Source organism: Ochotona princeps, chromosome 1, assembly GCF_030435755.1.
Source record: "Ochotona princeps isolate mOchPri1 chromosome 1, mOchPri1.hap1, whole genome shotgun sequence".
Taxonomy (NCBI): domain Eukaryota; kingdom Metazoa; phylum Chordata; class Mammalia; order Lagomorpha; family Ochotonidae; genus Ochotona; species Ochotona princeps.
The window spans coordinates 33,290,701-33,312,135 of record NC_080832.1 but is presented as its reverse complement, the minus strand read 5'-3'; the positions used below and the strand labels follow the sequence as shown (position 1 = coordinate 33,312,135).

The following is a 21,435-nucleotide window of genomic DNA, read 5'->3' as shown; positions in this document are numbered from 1 at the left end:
TTGAACACTAGATGGGACTAAGAGATGACTTGTTTCACAGTGGGAGCAGGAAGATTTCACAGCTTTCCACTTTCTGAATGAAGTGTAGTTTGCTTATTGAGAACATATGAGAGTATTTCAAAAAGATGGATTTAAAGATATGGTTTTTATTTTGGTGCAGAAATATTCTCTTATAGTACATGCATGGAAATGTGTATTGTGAAAAAAGTTCTGCAAGAATTTCAAAACATTAAAAAGAATTTCAAAGCATTATGTAAATTATAAACTCAGACTTTTAATTCAACTTTTCATGAGCTTTTTGTGGTAACCTCTTCATGTAAAGCAGGCGAAAGTGGGGGTATTTTTATCTTCTCTGTGGTGATAGTTTTCATATTTATGCCACATGATGATTTTGATCATATTTAGGTATTAATAGAAGTGCTATTAGTTTAAATAGTGTAGGAATAAAAATAATTTTCCTTAATTACAGATAGAGAAATCAGAATTAGTAATATTTAAAGTTCTTACCTGGAAATAATATATAAGCCTGCAAATAACTATAAAAACTAATCTGTATTAGAGTAAGAATGGGAAAATCAAACTCATGTCACTTTTTTTTCCATGACACTGTATAAATACCCTTCTCTAAAATAAAGGCCATTAAGAATAGTCCATAACAAGGATTATTGCTGAAGGAAAAAAGAATACTGGACATAGGTTTTCTAAAGGTTTGTTTTCACAATTTACAACAAAGTTCATCTTAAGGTATTATATGTTAAAATATTGTCTATGGAATAAAGTGAGGGATGTAGTTATTACTGGGAGAGTTTAACCTGGTGTGTTTTCCTCTCCTGTGACCCCCTCCTGCCATCCCCCTCAGCAGGTAACTCAGGGGAGAAACCATCACTGTGAAGATGAAGGTGTTTTCTACTGCAATGAGTTCTGGGAAAAACCAACACTGTGGGCAACACTCACTGTACGTGACTGCCGGCCCCGCCCTTCAAAGGGCTGGTTTGGGAGGAGGCGGCAGCATGCTGATCTCATCATTTCTAAGAAAGGCCATTGTGTTTCATTGCTCCTGTGTTCCCTGTCTTGTTGTAGAGTTTCAACTCTGCTGATGATTCTAGATTTGTATTTTTACCAGGAACTTGTCCTTAAGCTAAAGATTTTGTGTTCTTTCTCTTTTTGACGTCTTAACTTGTTTGTGATCAGGGTTGTTCATTCACGTGAAATGTCAAACTGTGTTTGCTGTCTGTGCCATCCCAGAAGATGGCAGCCATGATCTTCTGCCACGTGCCGCAGCCCATTTAACTGCTCGACAGCTTCACTTCAGTTACACCTCATGTAAATCTGTGAGCCAATTTTCTGGATTTGAGTGTCTGATCAGGTACTCATAAAATATATTCCTAAAATATAGTCATGGGGTGGTCACTGTGGCATTTTGTATTAAACTGTCAGCTGCAGTTTTAGCAGCCCACATGGGCACCAGTTTGAAACCTGGCCATTCCAGTTCCAATCCAAATCTGCTGATGCACCTGGGAAAGCAGTGGAGGATGGCTCAAGTGTGTGCATCCCTGCATCCTCATGGGAGACCCAGTAGAGTTCCTGGTTCTTGGCTTTGGCTTACCCAGCCCCAGTTGTGGCAGCCATTTGGGTAGTGAACCAGCAGGTGGAAGACTGACCTCTCTCTGTTATTCTGCCTTTCAACTTATTGGAGAATATCAGTAACAACAATAATAATAATAAACATAGTCACTTGTTATCTTCAGCCCCCACAATGCCAGCCATCATCATCAGCTCTTGCCAGAGCCTCTGAACATCTCTTATCTCACTTCTGAGGTCACATGTCTGCATCACGTAGAATTTACTTTAAAGCATAAAACTGGAGTATGCCGCTGCTGTGCCTGAAAGCTCCATAGTGATGTTGTCCTTCACCTCCTCTGAAAGTCCAAGACTCACTGTGGCCTGAAGGCCCTTTCCGACAACATTTCTTGTCCTCCTGCGTTTCCCTATCTCTTCCCACTCCGCCATAGTTCTCCAAGGCTCATAACTCATAGTCCTTGTGTTTGCTGCCCCCTCTGCCAGGAGTAGTTGATTTCTATGTGTTTGAGTGACTAGGTTCCCTCTTCAGTTCTTTCAGGTCTTTGCTCCAGTGTTGCCTTATCTTCAGGTTGATGTGAAGAGGCTGCATACAGCCATGCCTTGACCCTGTTCCACTTGGGCCTTTTTTTCCCTTCCTCTGTCTGCGTAGCATTGCCCACCAGAGTCTGCTCTTCAGGGCCAGGAAGGGAGGAACTTATTTGCTGCTGTGTTGACAGGGACTGTCCTAGAACCAGAAACATTAAAAACACTCAGTGATTGGATGAAGCATGTCCCATAAAGCAAGCATGCATATTAGGAACAAAGAATCAGATATTGCATATTGATTAAGACCTTTGAAAACATACATGTCAGACTTTGATAAAAATGACAGAGAGGAGGAAAAGAAGGACTTCGTCTGGTACTTGCTTTGTGTCATTGTAATGGGTAACAGGAATCACATTGATTTTAAGTAAAGGAGTTTCTTTCCTTTCCATGTTTGCATTCGGAGATGCTGAAGTAATTTAACTTACTGTTTACCCTTAGTCTGTTCTTTCACAGGATTTTTATCTGTAAATATTCTGAATTGTAATGATGCTGTCTTTGAACATGTACTGTATTTGAAATTACAGAGCACAACAGACTTTGTCAAGTGAATATGATATTTGTCTAAAACTAATAGAGATCTACTTGGTATGAACACATTGGAAGAGTGAAATATCCTTTGGTATAGCAATTTTTTTTCCTCCAAAATAAATAGTAGTAAATGGAGCTTTGTGGAAACTGTTCATGGTCTCCAATTAACTTGCTTTTGCAAGTTTTCCTACTAACTGTTTATGCTGATGCTTACAGTGTTGAATTTGCTTTCCCTACAGGTGTGAAGCGTCCAGTCCACACATTCATCCAGTTGGTTGGTGCAAAGAACACAGACGAACCCTCATTACTCCCCCAGGTTTGTGTTCATTTGGTATCTCATATTGTTTGTGTATTTCGGCAGTCTGCACACTTTATCTGTAATGGACCCACTAGTCTGTATTTTAGGTTTTGCTGGCTATTCATTCTATGCCATAGCCATTCTATGTCCTAGTCATCTTACTCAGGTGTGATGTAGCAGCAGCCATGGACAGTACCTAACAAGTGAATGTGGTAATGTGGCAGGAAGGCCAGCTGATCCGAACTTTCCTGACCCTTTTTGTACCTTCAAACTTATAAACTTTGGCTTATTCCCTAGCAGAGTCTCATATTTTTTTCTCATTTCTCAACTTGAAATTCAATTCTAGACCTTGAGTATTCATGCAATTATAGTATTTATTTAAACATATCACCTAATGTAGAAGTGAATTCCTGTAATTGGATAAATACAGAAACATGGATATGGGAAACAGAGCAGTTGGGGATGGAGCGTAACTGCAGGTGTCAAGGTCAGTTCTAGCAGAAGCATGATGTTCAAATTTAAGTGAGAGCTTTGTTTGTTTATCTTAGAGCTTGCTCATTTGCATTTCCTCTTTGTTTTGAGGCCCTTAGTACCCAAATAGATTTTGCTTGTGTGTATCAGTGGTACCTTTCTGTTCTCTGCTGTTTTCCAAAGGTCCTTCTGCTGTCTGACTCGGGCTGTAGAGGCTTCATGACTCATGAATTTGCTCTCTGCCAGGAGGCAGTATAACTGCTGACAAATAGTGACCTTGCTTCATGTCATTTTGAGCTTTTTTTCATATACTAAGGAATTTTGTGGCAGGATAGTAATGATTCTGTAGTCCATAGTGGAAACCACTGAAGTATTTTTGTTTTAGCTCTCATAGGTCCTGTGACTGACTAAACCATAGCGATTGGTGATTGCAAAGCTCCCTGTCTGCTACCACTACCATCTAAATGGCAACAGTTCCTCCACTTTTTTTTTTTTTTTAAGATTGTTTATTTGAAAGGCTGAGTTAGAATGGGGAAGAGGCAGAGTAAGGGATTTTCCATCCACTGGTTCATTCTCCAAATTGCAACAGTGGTTAGAACTGGCCCAGTCTCCAGCCAGGAGTCAAGAGATTCTTCTGCTTCTCCCATGAGGGTAGAGGGGCCCAAGCACTTTGCCATGCCCTTCTGCTTTTCCAGACCATTAGCAGGGACCTACATCAGAAGTAGGAACAGTTGAGAGTTGAACTGATGCCCTTATGGGATACTGGTCTTGTGGACTGCAGGTTTGTCCTTCACACCACAGGGCTGATGTCATCAATGATTATTTTACCCAATTTGGTATCAGTCGTTTTTTTCCATGTGATTCTTTTTGGTTCCTTGAAGAGATCTGATAAGTAAATAATGAAGCAGAGAAAAAAACAGGATTGTATACCTCAAAGTGATTAGAATGATGAAATCTATATCACATATGGTTGATACAATAAAGACATGTACATGTAGACTTTAAAAAACTGCCAAATAAAGAGACAGTTTTTGGGCACATGCTGATGTTACTCTTTGTTTATGAGAAATAGTGTTTCTCAAGTCCCTCTTCTTCAAGGCAGGTTTCCGACTCTGCCTCTGGCCTGTGGAGAGGAGGGTCCTCACCACGTGTACCCATTTTCTCGGGGTGCCTGCTCTTCATCAGTGCTATTTCATGGATGACCCCATCCCACTAGCAGCACCAGTGGCTTGTCTGTAATTGTTCTCTTTCAGAGAGTAGAACCTTTGCCTGTTAACAGTATTTGTATTTTAAATTATCAAAGTTATACCTTAATATTCACTTTTTTTTAAAGTTTAAAGTAAAAGTGAAGCCAGAGCTAATTGTTTTACTTTAAGCCTTATTTATTTGTTTGTTTGAAAGGCAGAGTTACAGAGTAAGAGAGAGAGAGAGAAGGCAGGAGCATGCTCTTCCTTCCACTTTTCACTCCCTACTGGCTGTAACAGCCAGGGCTGAGCTAGGATGAGAGCAGGAGCCAGAAGCTTCATCCGGATCCAGCTCAAGCTCCTGCTGCATTTCTGGCTGCTTCTCCCAGGCCCTGAGCAGTGAGCTGCATTGAGTATGGAACAGCAGTGACTTGAAGCAGCACCTGTATGGGATGCTAGTATTGTGGACAGCAGGCTTACCCACTATGCCACAACACCAGCCCGTCGTGACAGCTTAACACTTTGTCATTATATTTCCCCAGAAAAACTTTATTGCCCATCTGCAACAGTATATATGTACAGACTTCAGTTTTGTGTAGCAGAATGTTTTGTTTAAAATTTGTTAATTTATGCAAGATAGGCATCTTAAAAATAACATTGTAGAGTGAACATGCAGAAATACCTTTGAAAATTCACTTTTCAGCATTTTGCTTTGAAACCATTTCAGCAGTCCATGAAAGGTACAAAAGAGTGCAAAACTTTCTACACCCTTGGCCCAGAGACATATTGGAGTTTGTTAGTTGTCTAAATGATGCTTTTTCTGATAAAAGCATCAGACGTTACATTTGACTGTCAGATCCCCTAGCCTCCTTCTGTTAGACCAACTTGACTTGTATGCCTTACTGTGTTTAGGGATGGGTTAGTTACTTCATAGGTCATGACTTGATTAGAGTGTGTTTGGCACTGCCTTGCGATTAGAACCAAGGTGTGCATTTTGGCAGGATTATCACGGACATAGCACTGTGTCCTCACTGCATCCTCTCAGCTGGTATGTGACGGCACTGGGTCTTTTAGTTGAGTAAGATGTTTGTGGGGTGTCTACTAATGCAGCTATTTTTTTCTCTGTCATAAGTGTTTTGGAAGAGATCTTTTGTGATACACATTCTCATAATGTGCTAGTTTTAGCATTTGCTGATATTTTCAGTATGAATTATAATTCTGGCAGTTGATAAATAGTTTTGCATATTTCATCATTCCCTACTCATAATTAGCTTGATACTCTTCTACAAAGATTAATTTTCTAAACTTCCTATTTAATTTATGTGAACACATAAATTGAAAGTCAGATTTACAGAGGGAGGCAGGGAGTTGAGTATGGGAGAAGCCTTCCAACCGCTGGTTCGTTCCTTTAATTGCTGCAACAGCTTGGGCTGGGCCAGGTAGAAGCCAGGAACTTCTGGGTCTCCCAGGTGGGTGTAGGGGTTCAGTCAGTTAAACCATCCTGGTAGAGAGCTGGATTAGAAGCTGAGTAGCTGGAACAAGAATCAGCACCCTTTGGGTGCCGCACCACGTGCAGCAACCTGCTCTGTAGCAACGCTGGCCCCAGGCGGCTGTGTTTTTTTTTTTTTTTTTTTAATCAGTGAGTTACAGTCTGTTTCACCCAGAATTCCTCAGATGTCAGCCAGTGGGGGCCCCTCCTGACCAATTCTGATGTCCTTTTGACATGAGCCCATTTCTTGAGACATCTTGTAGTGTGACTCAGGAAGGCTTGTGTTGCAGCTTCCTTGGCTAACCCACTGCACGTTGTTTCTCCAGGCATCCGTGGTTCCTGTTAGCTGGGAATGGCGTTGAGATGGGATGTGTGCTCATTCTGGGATGTTGCTGCTTGTGGACTTGTCTGTTTGTGTTGAATACAATGACAGTATCTCCAATTCACAGTTGACACATTTAGCTTTTTTCTAAGCTTTTCTCTGTCAGTGAGAAAAACTGGATTCCATTACTTTCAGGATATGTGCAGGTTTTCTTAGTGCTTTTAGGTAGCGAGTTTCCCACTCTGCTGGGCCACCCTAAGCCCTGTTCTTTCTTTCTTTTTTTTTTTTTTTTTTTATTTTATTATTATTGGAAAGCTGGAATATACAGAGAGGAGGAGAGACAGAGAGGAAGATCTTCCATCCGATGTTTCACTCCCCAAGTGAGCCGCAACGGGCCGATGCACGCCGATCCGAAGCCGGGAACCTGGAACCTCTTCCGGGTCTCCCACGCGGGTGCAGTGTCCCAATGCATTGGGCCGTCCTCGACTGCTTTCCCAGGCCACAAGCAGAGAGCTGGATGCTAAGCCCTGTTCTTTCTTACCTCGTTTATTTTGGGCTCTGCAAGAGAAAGGGGGAAATAGGTTCTTTTATGTGAATGTTCTCAATTCAAATGTGCTGCACTCTTTCTGTGTATTTCTGTGTTACGGGACAGTTAGCTTGTTTTTATATTTTTGCATTTATAATAACTGCATTTTGTGTGTATCTGAGAATATGATTATACAGTTATGTATATATGATTTTCTTGAATGAATCAAAATAAAATCTTAAAGGATATTTGTGTATACCTGTCTTGTGTTCAAGGCTGTCTTTACTTTCTGGTGTAAGTTATGCATACATACATACATACGTATATCAGTGTGTGTAAAATTTCTATCTAAAAATAAGTAAATCATGATTATGATGACAGATTGGTTATTGCAAACAGTTCTGGGTGAGTAGGTTAAAATTATGTGCATGTAAATATAGTTTCCTAGTTATTGATATCTCAGTGTAAGTGTTGATAGTATTTCACGGTGCTTACGTAATAATTTATGATTCTTCATTTGCATTTTTCTTCTCAGGTTATCCAAATGTAAAACATTTTTCTTGGGATAAGTATTTAGAAGAAACCAATTCTTTACCTGCTCCTGCAAGAGCTTTCAAAGTGGTAAGATAATTCACTGCTGTAAATACTGTAATTTATTCAATTTTTTAAAAATTTATTTATTTTTATTAGAAATCCAGATTTACAGAGAGAAGGAGAAATAGAAAGACCTTCCATATGCTGGTTCACTCCCCAAGTGGCCACAATGGCTGCAGCTGAGACACGCTAAAATGAGGAACCAGGAACAACTTCTGGGTCTCCCATGTGGGTGCATGGTCCCAGGGCTTTGGGCCATCCTCTTGCTTTCCTAGGCCAAAAGTAGAGAGCTGGATGGGAAGTGTAGCAGCTGGGACACAAACTGGCATCTTTATGGGATCCCAGCAATTCCAAGGCGAGGATTTAACTACTGGGTCATCATGCTGGGCCCCATTTATTCATTTAAATTGAATCACAGAAAATATTATATTGGCAAACCAGAAAGAAATAAGAAATCAAAAGCAAAATACAGTGTTTTATAATTTTGAAAGTCAAAATTGAAACTATGAATTTTGTTGCTGGCATCTAAAATGTTTTTACTTTGAATTTCAAAGTCTTCTTGTAAGACAATTAGATACTACGTACATATAAAGGAAAAATTACAGCTTTAAGAGCATAATAATACTTCCCACTCTGTCCTACTGTATCCCACCCTCTCTCCTCCTTTCATTTTTTGGCTTTCTTTAAATCTTCAATGACACATTTTGAACTTACTGTATAATTTGGAGCTTAAGCCTCCAGTAAAAATTAAACATGTGGTAAACTGGAAAACTGGTATTCCTGAAGAGTGTAGATAAGAGCTTTAAGTAATAACCAAATCTCAAAATGTCAATTTCACTGATATACATTCCTTTTTTTTGGTACTCTTTATATTAGTTACCACAAATCAGAGAAAATATATATCTGTCTTACAGTGGCTGACTAACTTTACTAAGCATAATGGTCCAGCTCCGTCTCTTTTATTGCATCTCTTTCTTTTTTATGGCTGTGTAGTAGTCCATGATGTTTATATATATGTATATATCACAGTTTCTTTGTGCAGTCCTGAGTTGATGGACTCAAGACTGTGGGAGAAATTGTTGAAATCTAACAATGGACATCTGCTTTTCAAGCTAGATGCTTGAAAGACAAAATATGAAAGTGTGCTCTAAAACCAGGAGCTTCTTCTGGGTCTCGCACACAGGTGCAGGGTCCCAAGGCTTTGAGCTGTCTTCTGCTCTCCGAAGCCACAAGCAGGGAGCTGGACAAGATGTGGAGCAGCCAGGACATGATCTGGCATCCATATGGGATCCCAGCACATGCAAGATAAGGGCTTTAGGTGCTAGGCTGCTGCGCCATATTTCACACTGAGATTTTTAAGTAACCCTCAGTTCTGTACAATGTACAAATATAATTAAGATTTTACTTTTTCATCTCAAGTGATTGGCTTTATTATTTATATTTTTCCCATGAATTGAAAAGAAAGATATAAAAGTGATTGGCTTTATCATTTATATTTTTTCCCATGAACTGAAAAGAAAGATATAATAAGTGCTTGAATTTTTAAAAAATTTGGCATGATTATTCCATCATAAATCATACCTGAAATTATTTTAGAGTTATGCCTGATTTTTGAATTTTTACCTGCAGGTTTATGACAAAGTGGAGCTGAAGTGCACTTTGCCTTAACTGGACAGCGTTAAATCAGGACAGTTCTACAAACTGTCAAAGCAAAGAAGAAACTGATTGCTCTAGTTGGGCCTTTTGGTGCCTTGCATTAAGACTGTTCGATATAATTTTTATGTAATATTCTCAATTTTCAGAGCACTTTGATTATGCCCACTTTAAAGACTAGGAAACTGAAGCTTTGACTGTGGCAAACAGCTTTCCAAAAGCAGGATATCAGATAATGGCCCTGCCTGGCACTGAACTGCCTGAGGGTCTAAGGGTTCTGCTGGAGTACTAAGGAGTAGATAGCTGTTGGTTCTGTGGCCTTTGTTCTTTGTTGTTGTTTTTTTTCCCCTCCCTGTCCCTTCTAATCCTGGTGTCTTATCTTAGGCCCCTTTAAAAAAAATGTCCCTCCTCCCTTCCATAACTTTCATACTTGTTGGTTTGGACCTGGACATGTCCCACAATTTAGAGTGTGTTCTTTCCTACAGGCCACCAAATATCTGTGTTGCTTGTGCCTTCATTTGTTCCTAGTCTAGGTACACAGGCTCTTTGACTTGCTTGAATGGGTGTGTTGCAATTGTGTCTCCAGGGGGAAGGTGAGCTCCAGGGCCCCGCTAGGAACTGGAGTTTACAGAGCTCATTCTCCAAAGAGCTCCTTTGTTGCTTGCCTCTCCTTTGTAACACCCGCGTCCACTTTTTTTTTCTAATTTCTAAATATCACTGTGAAAATTTTTTGTTGTAACAGAAACCTCCGCATGGATTCCAGAAAAAAATGAAACTTGAGGTTGTAGACAAAAGAAACCCCATGTTTGTTAGAGTAGCGACTGTGGCAGACACCGATGATCACCGGATAAAAGTAAGTATTCTGTGTTGTGGTTTGGGTTTGCCTTTTGTTACATGACCCAAGTGAGCAGCATTCTTCCGAGTTGTCCCTTTAATTTGCATAAGACATTTCTCTCTTTGTGACTTTTAGTATTTTGACTGGGTATTTGAATAAAGAAAGTAAATAGGGCATGTTCAGAAGTAGTATTTCATTTCCCAATACTGTGCTGAGTTTTAAAAGTTAAAAGATCATGGTTTTGTGGGATGTGTGAAATGCTTTTTGGAAGCAAATCCTTTATTTTGGCATAGATGAAAGATAAGTAATGAAGTGAGGATATACAGTAACTGGAGTTGAAGTTGTAGATGGGAGGAACTTCTCATAGAGTGAACAGTCTTCTCTGGAAGTTGGGTTCCGTGTTTGATGTTGCAGGTGACAAGAGAAATGGTAGGTCCAGAGTTCAGGATTCACCGTTAGTTTCACTCTCAAATCAGAGCGACAACCGCTCTGCTGACTTGGTGAGATGGTGGAGGGTTTATTAGTAATAGTAATAGTGGCACAGAAAGATGAGGTGGACTTAGGTTTATAAGGCAGCAGTGCCTTCACATTTTGGGAGGTTTTGTAGTAATTGTGGTATGGATGGTTTGTGATCTCACTGTTGTGTTGATGAGATAGAGGCTCAGGAAGGCTGTATGACTTCCTGTTTTTACTATGGGCAGTGGTGGGACTAAATCATAATCCTGAGCTGCAGATACCCAATTTTATGCTTAAAAACAAAAGCACAGCCTCATTTACCTCCTTATAGCCCTATCAAATAAATAAATTACAAAATAACATGAGAATTGTAGAAATGTGATATTTTCATAAAATAAAATTTCATTATTTTTAAGATTATATAATATTCTGGAAAATTTTGTGCATTATGACTTTATTCAAGTGCATGTTCTAGTTAATTGTATGTGGGGGTAATATATCATAAACTGGGATATTTTCTTTAGACTGATCATCAAAGATGTAGAATTAATAAAATATGACTTACAAATCAAATGTCTCAGAATTGAAAAAATTTTTGTTTGGGTGTATGAAGATTTGATTGTGTCGTGCAACTTGTAGGATTTTGTAAAATACCACCCTTTTCAAACAATGGTTTGGTATTTGGCATCAAAATTCTAGCTTGTTTATCCTTTTATTCAACAATTTCAGTCTTAGGAATTGATGCTAAAGGAATAATTGGAAGGAATTTGCAAAGAAAAAGGCTTCATGAAATAAAATAGTAATGCTGTTTATAGTATTTAATATTTGGAACAAGCATAACAGCTGATAGATTAAAAATTACTATGTCTACATGATGTTTAATGTAATTATTTTAGGAAAATATTAATATTGGCAGCTGCCAAAAAGAACTCAGGCTTAACATTGTATTCGACACCTACTATTATAATTTTCCGGAAGAGTGAATGTGTAAACAGTTCTGGAAAGAAGCATCCCAAAATAGTAATAATACTTCTGTCAGGCTGTATGGACTGTGAATAGTTAGGTTTTCTTTTCAATCACTGGTCTCAGGAACTTATATCACCTTTGTAATAATTGTGTGAAAAACTCGTTACCTATGAGAATTCTGGCCCAGAGAGGCCGGATGCTGTGAGGTGCTGATTCATTTAGTTAATTCAGCTCTTCACTACTGACCTCCCCAGAAAGAGAGGCTATGAGACTTGCAGTGGGCAATCTTCACGATTACTGGATGGATTATAGAGCTGAAGCCATAGCCCAGGTAGCCTTATATTGCAGAGTTTTCTGAAGGTCACAGAGAATATGTGTTCACTCTGTTTCAGAATTGAGGCGTCTGGGAATATCAACACTTCCAACAGCATTAGCTTTCTAATACGGGAAGTGATCCAACAAGAACACCCATTTGTTTTTGTTTTCAGACTAATGCAGACTAAGTTATTAGCATAGCTCAGTATTTTCAGTTCCTCAGGGATGAAATCAACTCATAAATAATAGTAATAATAATTTTAAAACGTGCTATCTGAGCCCGCTGTCTGATCTGTGTGTGAAGGAAGTGGAGTCAGCCTATGGGGGGGATGCCTGGACTCTCTTGTGAGCAGTAGCACTATTCACAACCCGTGGAGTTAATCTAGTTGTGCATCAGTGGTGAATCTATCAAAGAAGAGGTCATAGATATACGTACACAGTAAGATATTCAGACATAAAAAATTAGATTTTGACTTTTACAGCAAAATGGATGGAAGATTACTGCATGAAGTGAAATAAGCCAGGCATGGCCAACAGATTCTGCACTTTCTCATATGTAAAAATTTAAAAATTCAGCTAAGTATAGAATAGTGATTAGCATGGTAGGAAAGAGATAGAGGAAAGTTGAAAAATGAATATGTAAATATTTCCAGGAATAAGTTCTAGTGTTTCACAACACCATTGAGGAAACCATGATTCACAATAATGAGTTGCATGTTGGATAAAGAACTGGAGGATAGGGGCTTGCATTGTGATAGAGCCAGTTAATCCACAGCATGTGACATAACCTTCCCAAATGGGTGCTGGCTTTAAACCTAGCTGCTCTGTTTCTGATCCTGCTCCCTGCTAATGCACCTTGGAAAGCAGTGGAAGATGGCTTAAGTTCTTGGGCTCTGCCATCCATGTAGGGAGACACAGGTAGAGTTTTGGGTTCTTGGCTTTAGCCTAATCCATCCTGGGACCTTTGGAATGAACCAGTGAGAAGAATGTATGTTTATCCTACGCTGCCTCTGTCACTCTGCCTTTCAAAGAGTGACCAAGGCAGAGAAAGAGGAAAGGAAGGCAGAGAAGACAGATAGTGGTGCACTCTCCTGACACCTGCAGCAGCTGGGTGTCAGCTAAACAGGAAGCCGGAACTCCATCCCAGTCTCAGCGTGGATGTTGGAACCCACGTCTCTAAGTAACCTTTGCTGCCTTCGCAGGAAACATTAGCAGGAAGCCAGTCAAAAGTGGAACAGCTTCATATTCTTATGTTTACCTATCTTCTTCCCTTATGTTATTCCTTAAATATTTATTTCATTTTGAAATAGTACTCAGCAAAAGAAAAACTAGTACTTTGTGCTACTGAGAATGACTTTTATGTTTGTTTAAAAAAAACCTGTTTTTTATTTTTTTTTAAGATTTATTCATTTTTATTGAAAAGGCAGATTTACAGAGTGAGGAGAGACTGAGGTAAAAAGATCTTCCTTCTGCTGGTTTACTCCCCTAGTGGCCAAGTGCTTGGTGCAGAGCTGATCTGAAGCCAGGAGCCAGGAGCCTCTCCAGGTCTCCCATACAGGAGAAATAAAGCCATACAAACCTCAAAATATGACTTAATCTGAGGTTTCACACTAAGAATTTTAGCTAGAATCAATGTTGCAGATATTTATGTAAATTTAGGTAGCATATTTTAAATGCATTCAATGCTTTTGTTCTTTCTTTGTTTATAATATCTAGACTAAATTTTGTATCAAAATTACACTTTGAAATTCTCCAGATCTTATAAGCCTAAATTTTTAGTGGAGTGTAAGAGATGGCATATTAGATTTGGCGGTAGTGTCCAAGGTGTATAAATGTCAGATAGATGGCTTTTAATTTGCCAGACTGAGTTATCAGTTTAGGAGCATTGCAAGAATGGCTGTGATAACATAACATTTTCAGTTAAACATTGTTTGTAGTTGAGATCTTGGAAAAATTAAACTAATCCTTTTATCTATGATGATAACAAGTTTGTTGGAGACTGTATTGTTGTTACAATAATGCCCTACTCAGTATGAATGGGTCTCACTCAGTTCAGGTAGCACAGCCGAGTTGCTTGGAAATTTTGTGAATGACATGAAGTGCACAGACCCGAATCTGTGGAGTAAGGATTTTCTGGGCAGACTCAGTGCTGTGATTTTTTTTAATTCCTTCGGTAATTTTGGGTAATTGGTGTTGACTGTATGTGGATGCTGCAGTGCAGTTCCTGTACTCAGGTTGTTCAGTGTGGAGCAGTATGCTTGCTGTTTGTGGAATTTTGGTATTTGGTCATGGTTACGTGTTCTGTTGAAGCTAGCTTGAAATATACCTTTTTCCTAACACTGAACCACATATTTTAAATAACGGAAATGATTTGCTGGGTATTCATTTATGCATAAATAGTTGTAGAATATATGGAGTTGGATGACTATGTGTACTGTTTCCTTTCATGACGCAGGTTCACTTTGATGGCTGGAATAGTTGCTATGACTACTGGATAGATGCAGACTCTCCCGATATCCACCCTGTTGGCTGGTGTTCAAAAACTGGACATCCTCTTCAGCCTCCTCTAAGTACGATGCACAGGATGGCTTCAGGGACTGTCTCCATGTGCTCACGTGGCGTGCTTAATGTTGATTATACTCTGCCTCTCTCTTCATTTCTCTGTTTTACAGGTTTCTTCTCTGTGTAATCCTTTATTTCTTATTACATTTTTAATTGTCACAGTCACGGAAATATAGTTCTTTTTATTTATTTATTTTTTTACAGTCATAGAAGTATAAAAGAAACTTAATGCCTCCCCAAATAATGTATATAAACTTTTCTTACTTTTGTATGAAATTAAACACTATCTTTCAAAATTAATATTGAACTTTTCTAAGATAGTGTGTCAGACTTTTAGAATTTAATCTGTCAATATTAGCATCATGTAAAGAGCTGATGTGATGTTATAGCTTTGGAAAATATTGCCATTGGTAGAGATTGGGCAAAGTGCGAAAGACTCTCCTTTTGTATTTAAACTACATGTGACTGTAATTATTTCCATAAATTTTTTCATTTACATATGATTTTTAAAAGAACACATGAAGAAATTAATGTATATGCAATTATCAATTCTGATGAAAATACATACACTGTCAAAAAAGATGTAGGAATTACAGTATTTATCATACAATTTTCTTAAAAAAGGAACAGTGTGCTTCCTTATCTGTGATTCAGGATGCTGTATACCCACTGCATAAGTGCATAAAAATAGATCCATGTGATATTAATTGAGGCATGTTTGAAATAATAAAACTTGGTACAATTATTCATTAAGGTATGAGTGTTGCCCAATTTTAGAATGGAAGCTATATTCTTAGAACGGTATCTACTAATTACATAGAATCTGTTAAAAACTGAGAATTTTTTTTTTTGTTTTTAAAAATCAACCAATTCACCACACATTAAGGAAAGTCATAGGGGAAAACCTGTAAAAGTAGAGTTTTAAAGTTACTTTTAGTTTTTATAGGATATAATTCTTTTTCTGTTTATATTTGATAATTCAGAATTAAATGTCTAGGGATTTTTTTTCTTCCCTGCTTGGATCCGTCCAGTGGACCCTTATATCCACTTGCTTATAAGATTTTTGTCCTTTATTATTCACAGGCCCCTTAGAATTAATGGAAGCTTCCGAACATGGTGGATGCTCCACTCCAGGATGTAAGGGGGTTGGCCATTTTAAGAGAGCGAGGCACCTGGGTCCTCACAGGTATGTGGTTGCCACCACTTAGTGCTGTGGAGGGGCACCTGTCCCAAATATGAGTTCATGTGTAATAACGGTTTCCTTGGGTACTAAAGAGATGTGAACTAATTTAAATTCAGATTCATAAGCAGTGTGGTTACCATGGAGATTATGTAAAAGTGAACGGTATGTGTGTAGTTAAATCTTCCTGGGAGAAAATGCATTCATGGTTTAAAATAGATTTACTCTCACTCTTCAGATTTTCTGGGTAACCTGACTAGTTTTTAGAAATTCTTAGTTTTTAAAGTAGTTATTTTGGGCTGACAATTCATAATTAAAAGAGGGTAGACCCTTTTGAAGTCAATGGAATAGTATTTTATGATTGTCTGACATAATTTGAACAATGAGAGTTGAGATTACTGTGTATTTGTAGCAAAGATCACGAAAAGCACAATATAAATTGTGAGAATGCATCGGTAAGATCAGTTTTCAGTATTTTTCTCTTATCTCTTAATAACTGTTTTAAAACCCCATTTTTATATTTTAATTTGTTTGGGATATGTTTGATTGTTGGTAAATGTTTAAAAATATTACTGGAACAGGAAGAAATTCTTGTGAAGAGTCACAATCTTTTTAAGTAGATTTTAAAGCAGTGATTTCTCAAAACAGTGGATTATCTAGTAAGCATAATGATTCCGCCCCTAGCTTGTGCGGATTGTGAATCTGGGTCAGTACCTTTTATTCCACTTAGATTGTACTCCTCCGAAGGAAGAATCCATCAGAACTGCAAAATTGATGTAATTATATCCTGGACAGTTTTTCTCTTTCATCTCTGCAACCTCAAATCCTGCTTATCTTCCTTCTCCAACATACGTCCTGTTTTTAAACAAAAAGTATGTTTTTATGAGGTTTCCTATGTTCCAGAACTAAAAAGAGCATAAAGAGGATGATGCTATTTGCAAATAGCCATTTTAAACTGTTTTTGCGTGTATGATTATAAACTGAAAGTTTTGTAGTTAATTTAAGCAGAATTAAATATATTACATTTTAGAACGTTTTCAATATTCCTTGTGAAGGCAGACGGATTATTTTTTAGACATTGTATGATGTTGGAAATAGTTCATAAGCATGCTAAATTTCCATTATCTTCAGAAATTGTTTCATTTATCAAGTATTTTTAGAAGTTTTCCTCAATAAGAATAGCTTACATTTATTGAACACTTAGTTACTCTTGGAGTAAAGCCCTAGTTGCCTTAAGCTTGTTAAATAACTTTTAAGCAACTTTAGGAACTTTATTTCCTTCCAGTTTTTACTGAGCTCACTGTACAACTAAAAAGGATGAGTAACTTACCTTAACAGCTGGTAAAGGGAGCACACGTATGCTTCAAGATTCTGTGATTGTGGGGGTCACTCATGTTAACTGCCTGTCCAGGCACCCCTCCACAAATTAGTCACAGGACCCAGCCTTCAGGGAACTGACACATGGAGCTACAAAAGTTACAGATACAAAATAGTAACTAATACTTCAGCTTCGGCCCCACATGCCTGTACAATCCAAATAAATTCATTGAGCTCAAAGAAATTTGCTGCAGTTGTGAAAGAAAAGAAATTTTAAGAATAGGTAAATACTGGTGATAGATATGTTTTTGGATACACGTAGAGATTCAGAAATTTTATTTCCTTTTCTGGAGAAAGATACTAACCTTGCAGCAAGGCTCACAGTCTCCCTAGGAGTGCTTTGAAATCTGAGGGGTGTGTGTGTGTGTGTGTGTGTGTGTGTGTATGTGTGTGCGCGCTCCAGGTGACAGCTCTGGCTGCTTACTGTGGCTCTGCCTTCACTGAGCCTGCTTCTGTCCAGCTGTACAGATGAGACCCCTGAGCTTTCCTCAGTGGGCCACACCAATTCACCATGTTCATGGTGGCTGCCTTTACGGTGTTTTTTGTTTTTGTTTTTTTTTTGTTTGTTTGTTTTTTGTTTTTTCTAGATGAAGCATTGAGCTTATTAAGAGTAGGGAGAAATTGGGAGATTTAGAACAGGTTAATGAAGAAAGGTTACAAAGAAGCTCTTGCAGGATACTTGGAACTGTAATAGAGAATCTGTCATTTTCTTGAAAGGAGAGAGACACACACTTAACGTAAGGTTATGGCTTAGCACACCATCACTGATATGAGTGGTTGATTAGCTCTGGCCTCCAGGCAAGTGGATCCAAGTCATAGAACTAGTGAGAGGTTCCAGCTCCTGACCAAGTACTGTCTGCTCCTAAGCCTTTCAGCTCATTTTGCAAAGGTTCCCTGACTATGCGAGCCAGAGCAGAACCCTCAAGAGTTCTTTGACTAGCATGGTGCTAGATCAGAACAGGCACATGCTGTTGTCCATTTCAGTGTATACTTGCATGCTGGATCATAGTATCATGGGTATTTGAAAGGTTCATTTCACCAGCACTTATTTTGGTCCTTGCTGAGAATGCTGCGTTTAGAAAAACATAATGAGGAAATTCTCTTCGGATTAATTTACTGAGAAACTGCATAAATCAAAGCATGCATCCTTTGCTTAGATAACAAGGAAAGTTGCTCTCTTAGCAAGAATAATCAGTTTTATGAACCCATAAACCAAAGATTGTTTTGAGTAGCGTTTCTTGCTACTTTCCTGGAAGATTACAAATTGAAACTTATCTAGACTCTGTCTCTGCAGTGACATTTGAAAAGGTAACTTGTATGTTTTTAATGCTGAAACACAAATGACCACTGAGATGTGGATATGGTATTCTCATCTCTAGGGATATTTAGTAGCCAAATTGCTCTCACCTCCTCATCTCTAGCAGTCATCATCAATATTGGTTGTAGCATGGTGTTTCCATTCACAATTTATTTGGCCTCCTGAAAGATGAGAGAATGGGAGGGAATTAAAGGAGAACTAAAGTTACACATTAGTAGATACTCTGTGTAATAATCTAATGCTTTCAGAGGTAAAGTGTTCTGTGTGAAATTTGATCTTGTACAAATTAAGCAAGAGAGCAAAAATGGGGTCATTCCAATAATAGCTGAATATTTGTAAAGTCCATGGAAAGTTTTTAGAAATATAGTGACTCTGGATATATATTCCCACACCTTCAGGAACCCCTAAAATATATGGTCATTTCATTGTATCCCATCAATTTGGACACTATTTTGGGTTCTTTTATTCCCCCCTCCACTCCGGTTCCATACTTCTGGGGTTTTTTTGTTCTTCTTTTCTTCCTTCCATTTTTTTTTTTTTTTTGTCTGACTGAAATATTCCGAAAGATTTGTGTCACTACTCAAAGATTGTTTGTTCTGCCTCACCAAGTAGTTTTTAATATGGCGTATTGAGTTTTTCATTCTATGAACAATTTTTTCTTTCTCTTCAGTGTATCAGTTTCATGAGGAAACTTTTCATCTGTGTGTGATTTTTACAACGTAATTCAGACACTTGCACCTTGATTCTGAGTAATCTTACCATTTTTTAATTATAAGGCGTCTCATCAATCTCTTCATTTTTGAATTCTATTATTGAGATGTTCTTGAGTTCCTTCGAGGGAGTCATATTGTGTACCTTGTTCATGCTTTTTCATTAATTTTTATTTTTTGTGGAACTGTTAGTTGATTTTCCTCTCTGATGAATTTTAATTTCTTCATTGAATAGACAGAGATGTGCTTGGTTAGACCGGGGAGCTCTGCTCAGTGCTCTCGTATGGTATAGGGAAAGCATTAATGAATCCTGTCAATTACCATATTGAACGGCCAGGGTGACAGCACATTGCATGTGGTAGGTTTCCTCTCTTGTCAGCCCTGGGAGGCTGTGAACTCACCCATTGGTGTGATCACTGCCTCACCTTTCCAGGCAGCATGATCAGTCAGTCCTCAGGGAGAGCCCCATGAAGAGTCTGTGAGTTCTCTGTGTGAACCCAGAATCCTCTGTAATAACCACCCCACCCCCAGGCCCTCAGGAAGCTCTGGGCTTCTGAAGCCAGACACAGCCACAGTGATAACCCAGAGAGCTAGCTACACTCTGTGCTGTGTGATACAATTGCAGAATTCCCACTGTCTTAGAGTATGGGGCTCCTACAGTCATGGGGAGCAGGGTATCCACTGTAGGCTCTGTCCCTGGTCATCTTTACCCACCTTTCCCCATCCTTGCAACATATACACAGGAGATTCTTAGACGATAAGTGTGTTCTGGCCACTGGTCTTGCCCTCTCTGAGGTATCCATGAGGAACTAGTGAGACACTGTTCCTTCATTTACTCAGCAGATAGATGAATGTGCTGCCGTTACACAGCTTAAGAGTAAAATTTTCCACACGTTACCTGTAACTGAGGTAGCTTAAGGATCCCACAAATCTTCTCAGTGTTGGAGAAGGATGGAGTTACATACAGAACCTCTCATTGCCTTTGCTTCCTATGTATTCAGTAAGATTCCCAAGTAAATGTACATACAGTCCTTCTTTAGTTGTGAAGCTGCCACAGCTTAATGATGAGTGAAACAGAATGGGGGTGTGATGGTCTGCAAAGAGCAGTGTGCTGTTCATCTGAGGAAACCTAAATATCGTCTTTGGAATTTATTGTCTGCTGTGATAAAATATAGTAGACAGATCTGTAGCAAAACAAACACAAAACACAAAATGAAGAGTAAAGAACCGAATAAGGTGAAAATGACTAATACCTGAGACTGAATTGGTGTTATTTCCTTTGTCAAACAGAATCTAAAGTAGAGGGCGGCACCAGTTGTGCTTTTTATGGTTATGAAGGTAGAGGAGATTGGACATGAAAAATTTGGTTTTCATCATGTTTCTCGTGAATTGACCTGAGCTATATGGGTAAAAGCATTCATCAGACATTTGCACTCTGCCCAAAGCCAGGATCCAAGTTTAGCAGGTGTCTCTTCTGAGGGGTCCTGCAGGGAACGGGGCCTCTTCCCCTTCTGAGACGTTTGGTGGTTACTATGGGAGTAGAAGACTGAAGCATACCTTGATAGGTCACTGCCATCAGTGCTTTCTGTCTGCAGAAAGATGGGGAGGCCAACTTCTGGCTCACAGCTCCTTGTGAGGAGTAGATTAAGGCCTGAGGCCTGAGGGCAGCATCCTCAGCAGGTGCCTGTCTCGCAGACCTCATTTTACCGAAGTGTGCTGATGGCACTCCTCCCGACTGATTTTGCAGCCTTCACACAGGCTATTAGATAGCGTCTCTTTTTACTGGAAAGAGATGCAGATTTATGGAGAGAAGCAGAGATAGAGACAAAGATCTTCCATCCACTGGTTCACTCCCCAAGTGGCCTCAACGACCAAAGCGAAGTCAGTCCAAAGCCAGGAGCCAGGGGCTTCTTCTGGGTCTTTCATGCAGGTACAGGAACGCAAGGCTTTGGGCCATCGTTCACTGCTTTCCCAGGCTACAAGCAGGGAGCCGGATAGGAAGTGGAGCAGCTGGGGCAGGAACCAGTGAGTATGTGGGTGCCGGTACTTGAAGGCAAAGGAGGATCAGCCAGCTGAGCCATCACACCAGCCTCTCATAAGCTTTTTGTTGAATGAACTGGGGAAGAAACATCTTGGCTTGGATGCCCAAATCTGCACGTACTAGTCATTTTCACTCGGAGCAGAGGCACCGCCTGTGCTCCAGCAGTTCTTCAAGCCAGAAACGTGAAGCAGATTTGAAGCCTGCCTTGGTGTTCTGCCTCCTTCTCTTCTGTCCATCTGTAGTTCCTGTTGTCATCATGAAAGTTGCCGTGGCCATCCTTTGAACTCCTTTATCTCAGCCACCTATTTCTTAGTCACTCTCCTATCATTATTTCTAAATAACTTTTCTCTCCTCAGTGGACTTTTAAAAAAAAAATTCAGTAGATTATTTTGTAGTCAAATGTTAAACTACTCAAAAATTAAGATTATTTATTCATTTGAAAGG

General features: G+C 39.1%; 1 protein-coding gene across 9 annotated transcripts in view; it reads left to right on the top strand.

Moving 5' to 3' along the window:
- Positions 1-21,435, top strand: part of L3MBTL3 (L3MBTL histone methyl-lysine binding protein 3) — a 107,773-nt gene that overhangs the window by 56,121 nt on the left and 30,217 nt on the right. For all 9 annotated transcript variants that reach the window (XM_058675983.1, XM_058676089.1, XM_058676041.1 and 6 more), the window contains 5 exons: positions 2,934-3,010; positions 7,520-7,605; positions 9,974-10,084; positions 14,259-14,373; positions 15,449-15,551. In XM_058675983.1, the coding sequence (XP_058531966.1) occupies positions 2,934-3,010; positions 7,520-7,605; positions 9,974-10,084; positions 14,259-14,373; positions 15,449-15,551 (492 nt within the window). The remainder of the gene's footprint in view (positions 1-2,933; positions 3,011-7,519; positions 7,606-9,973; positions 10,085-14,258; positions 14,374-15,448; positions 15,552-21,435) is intronic.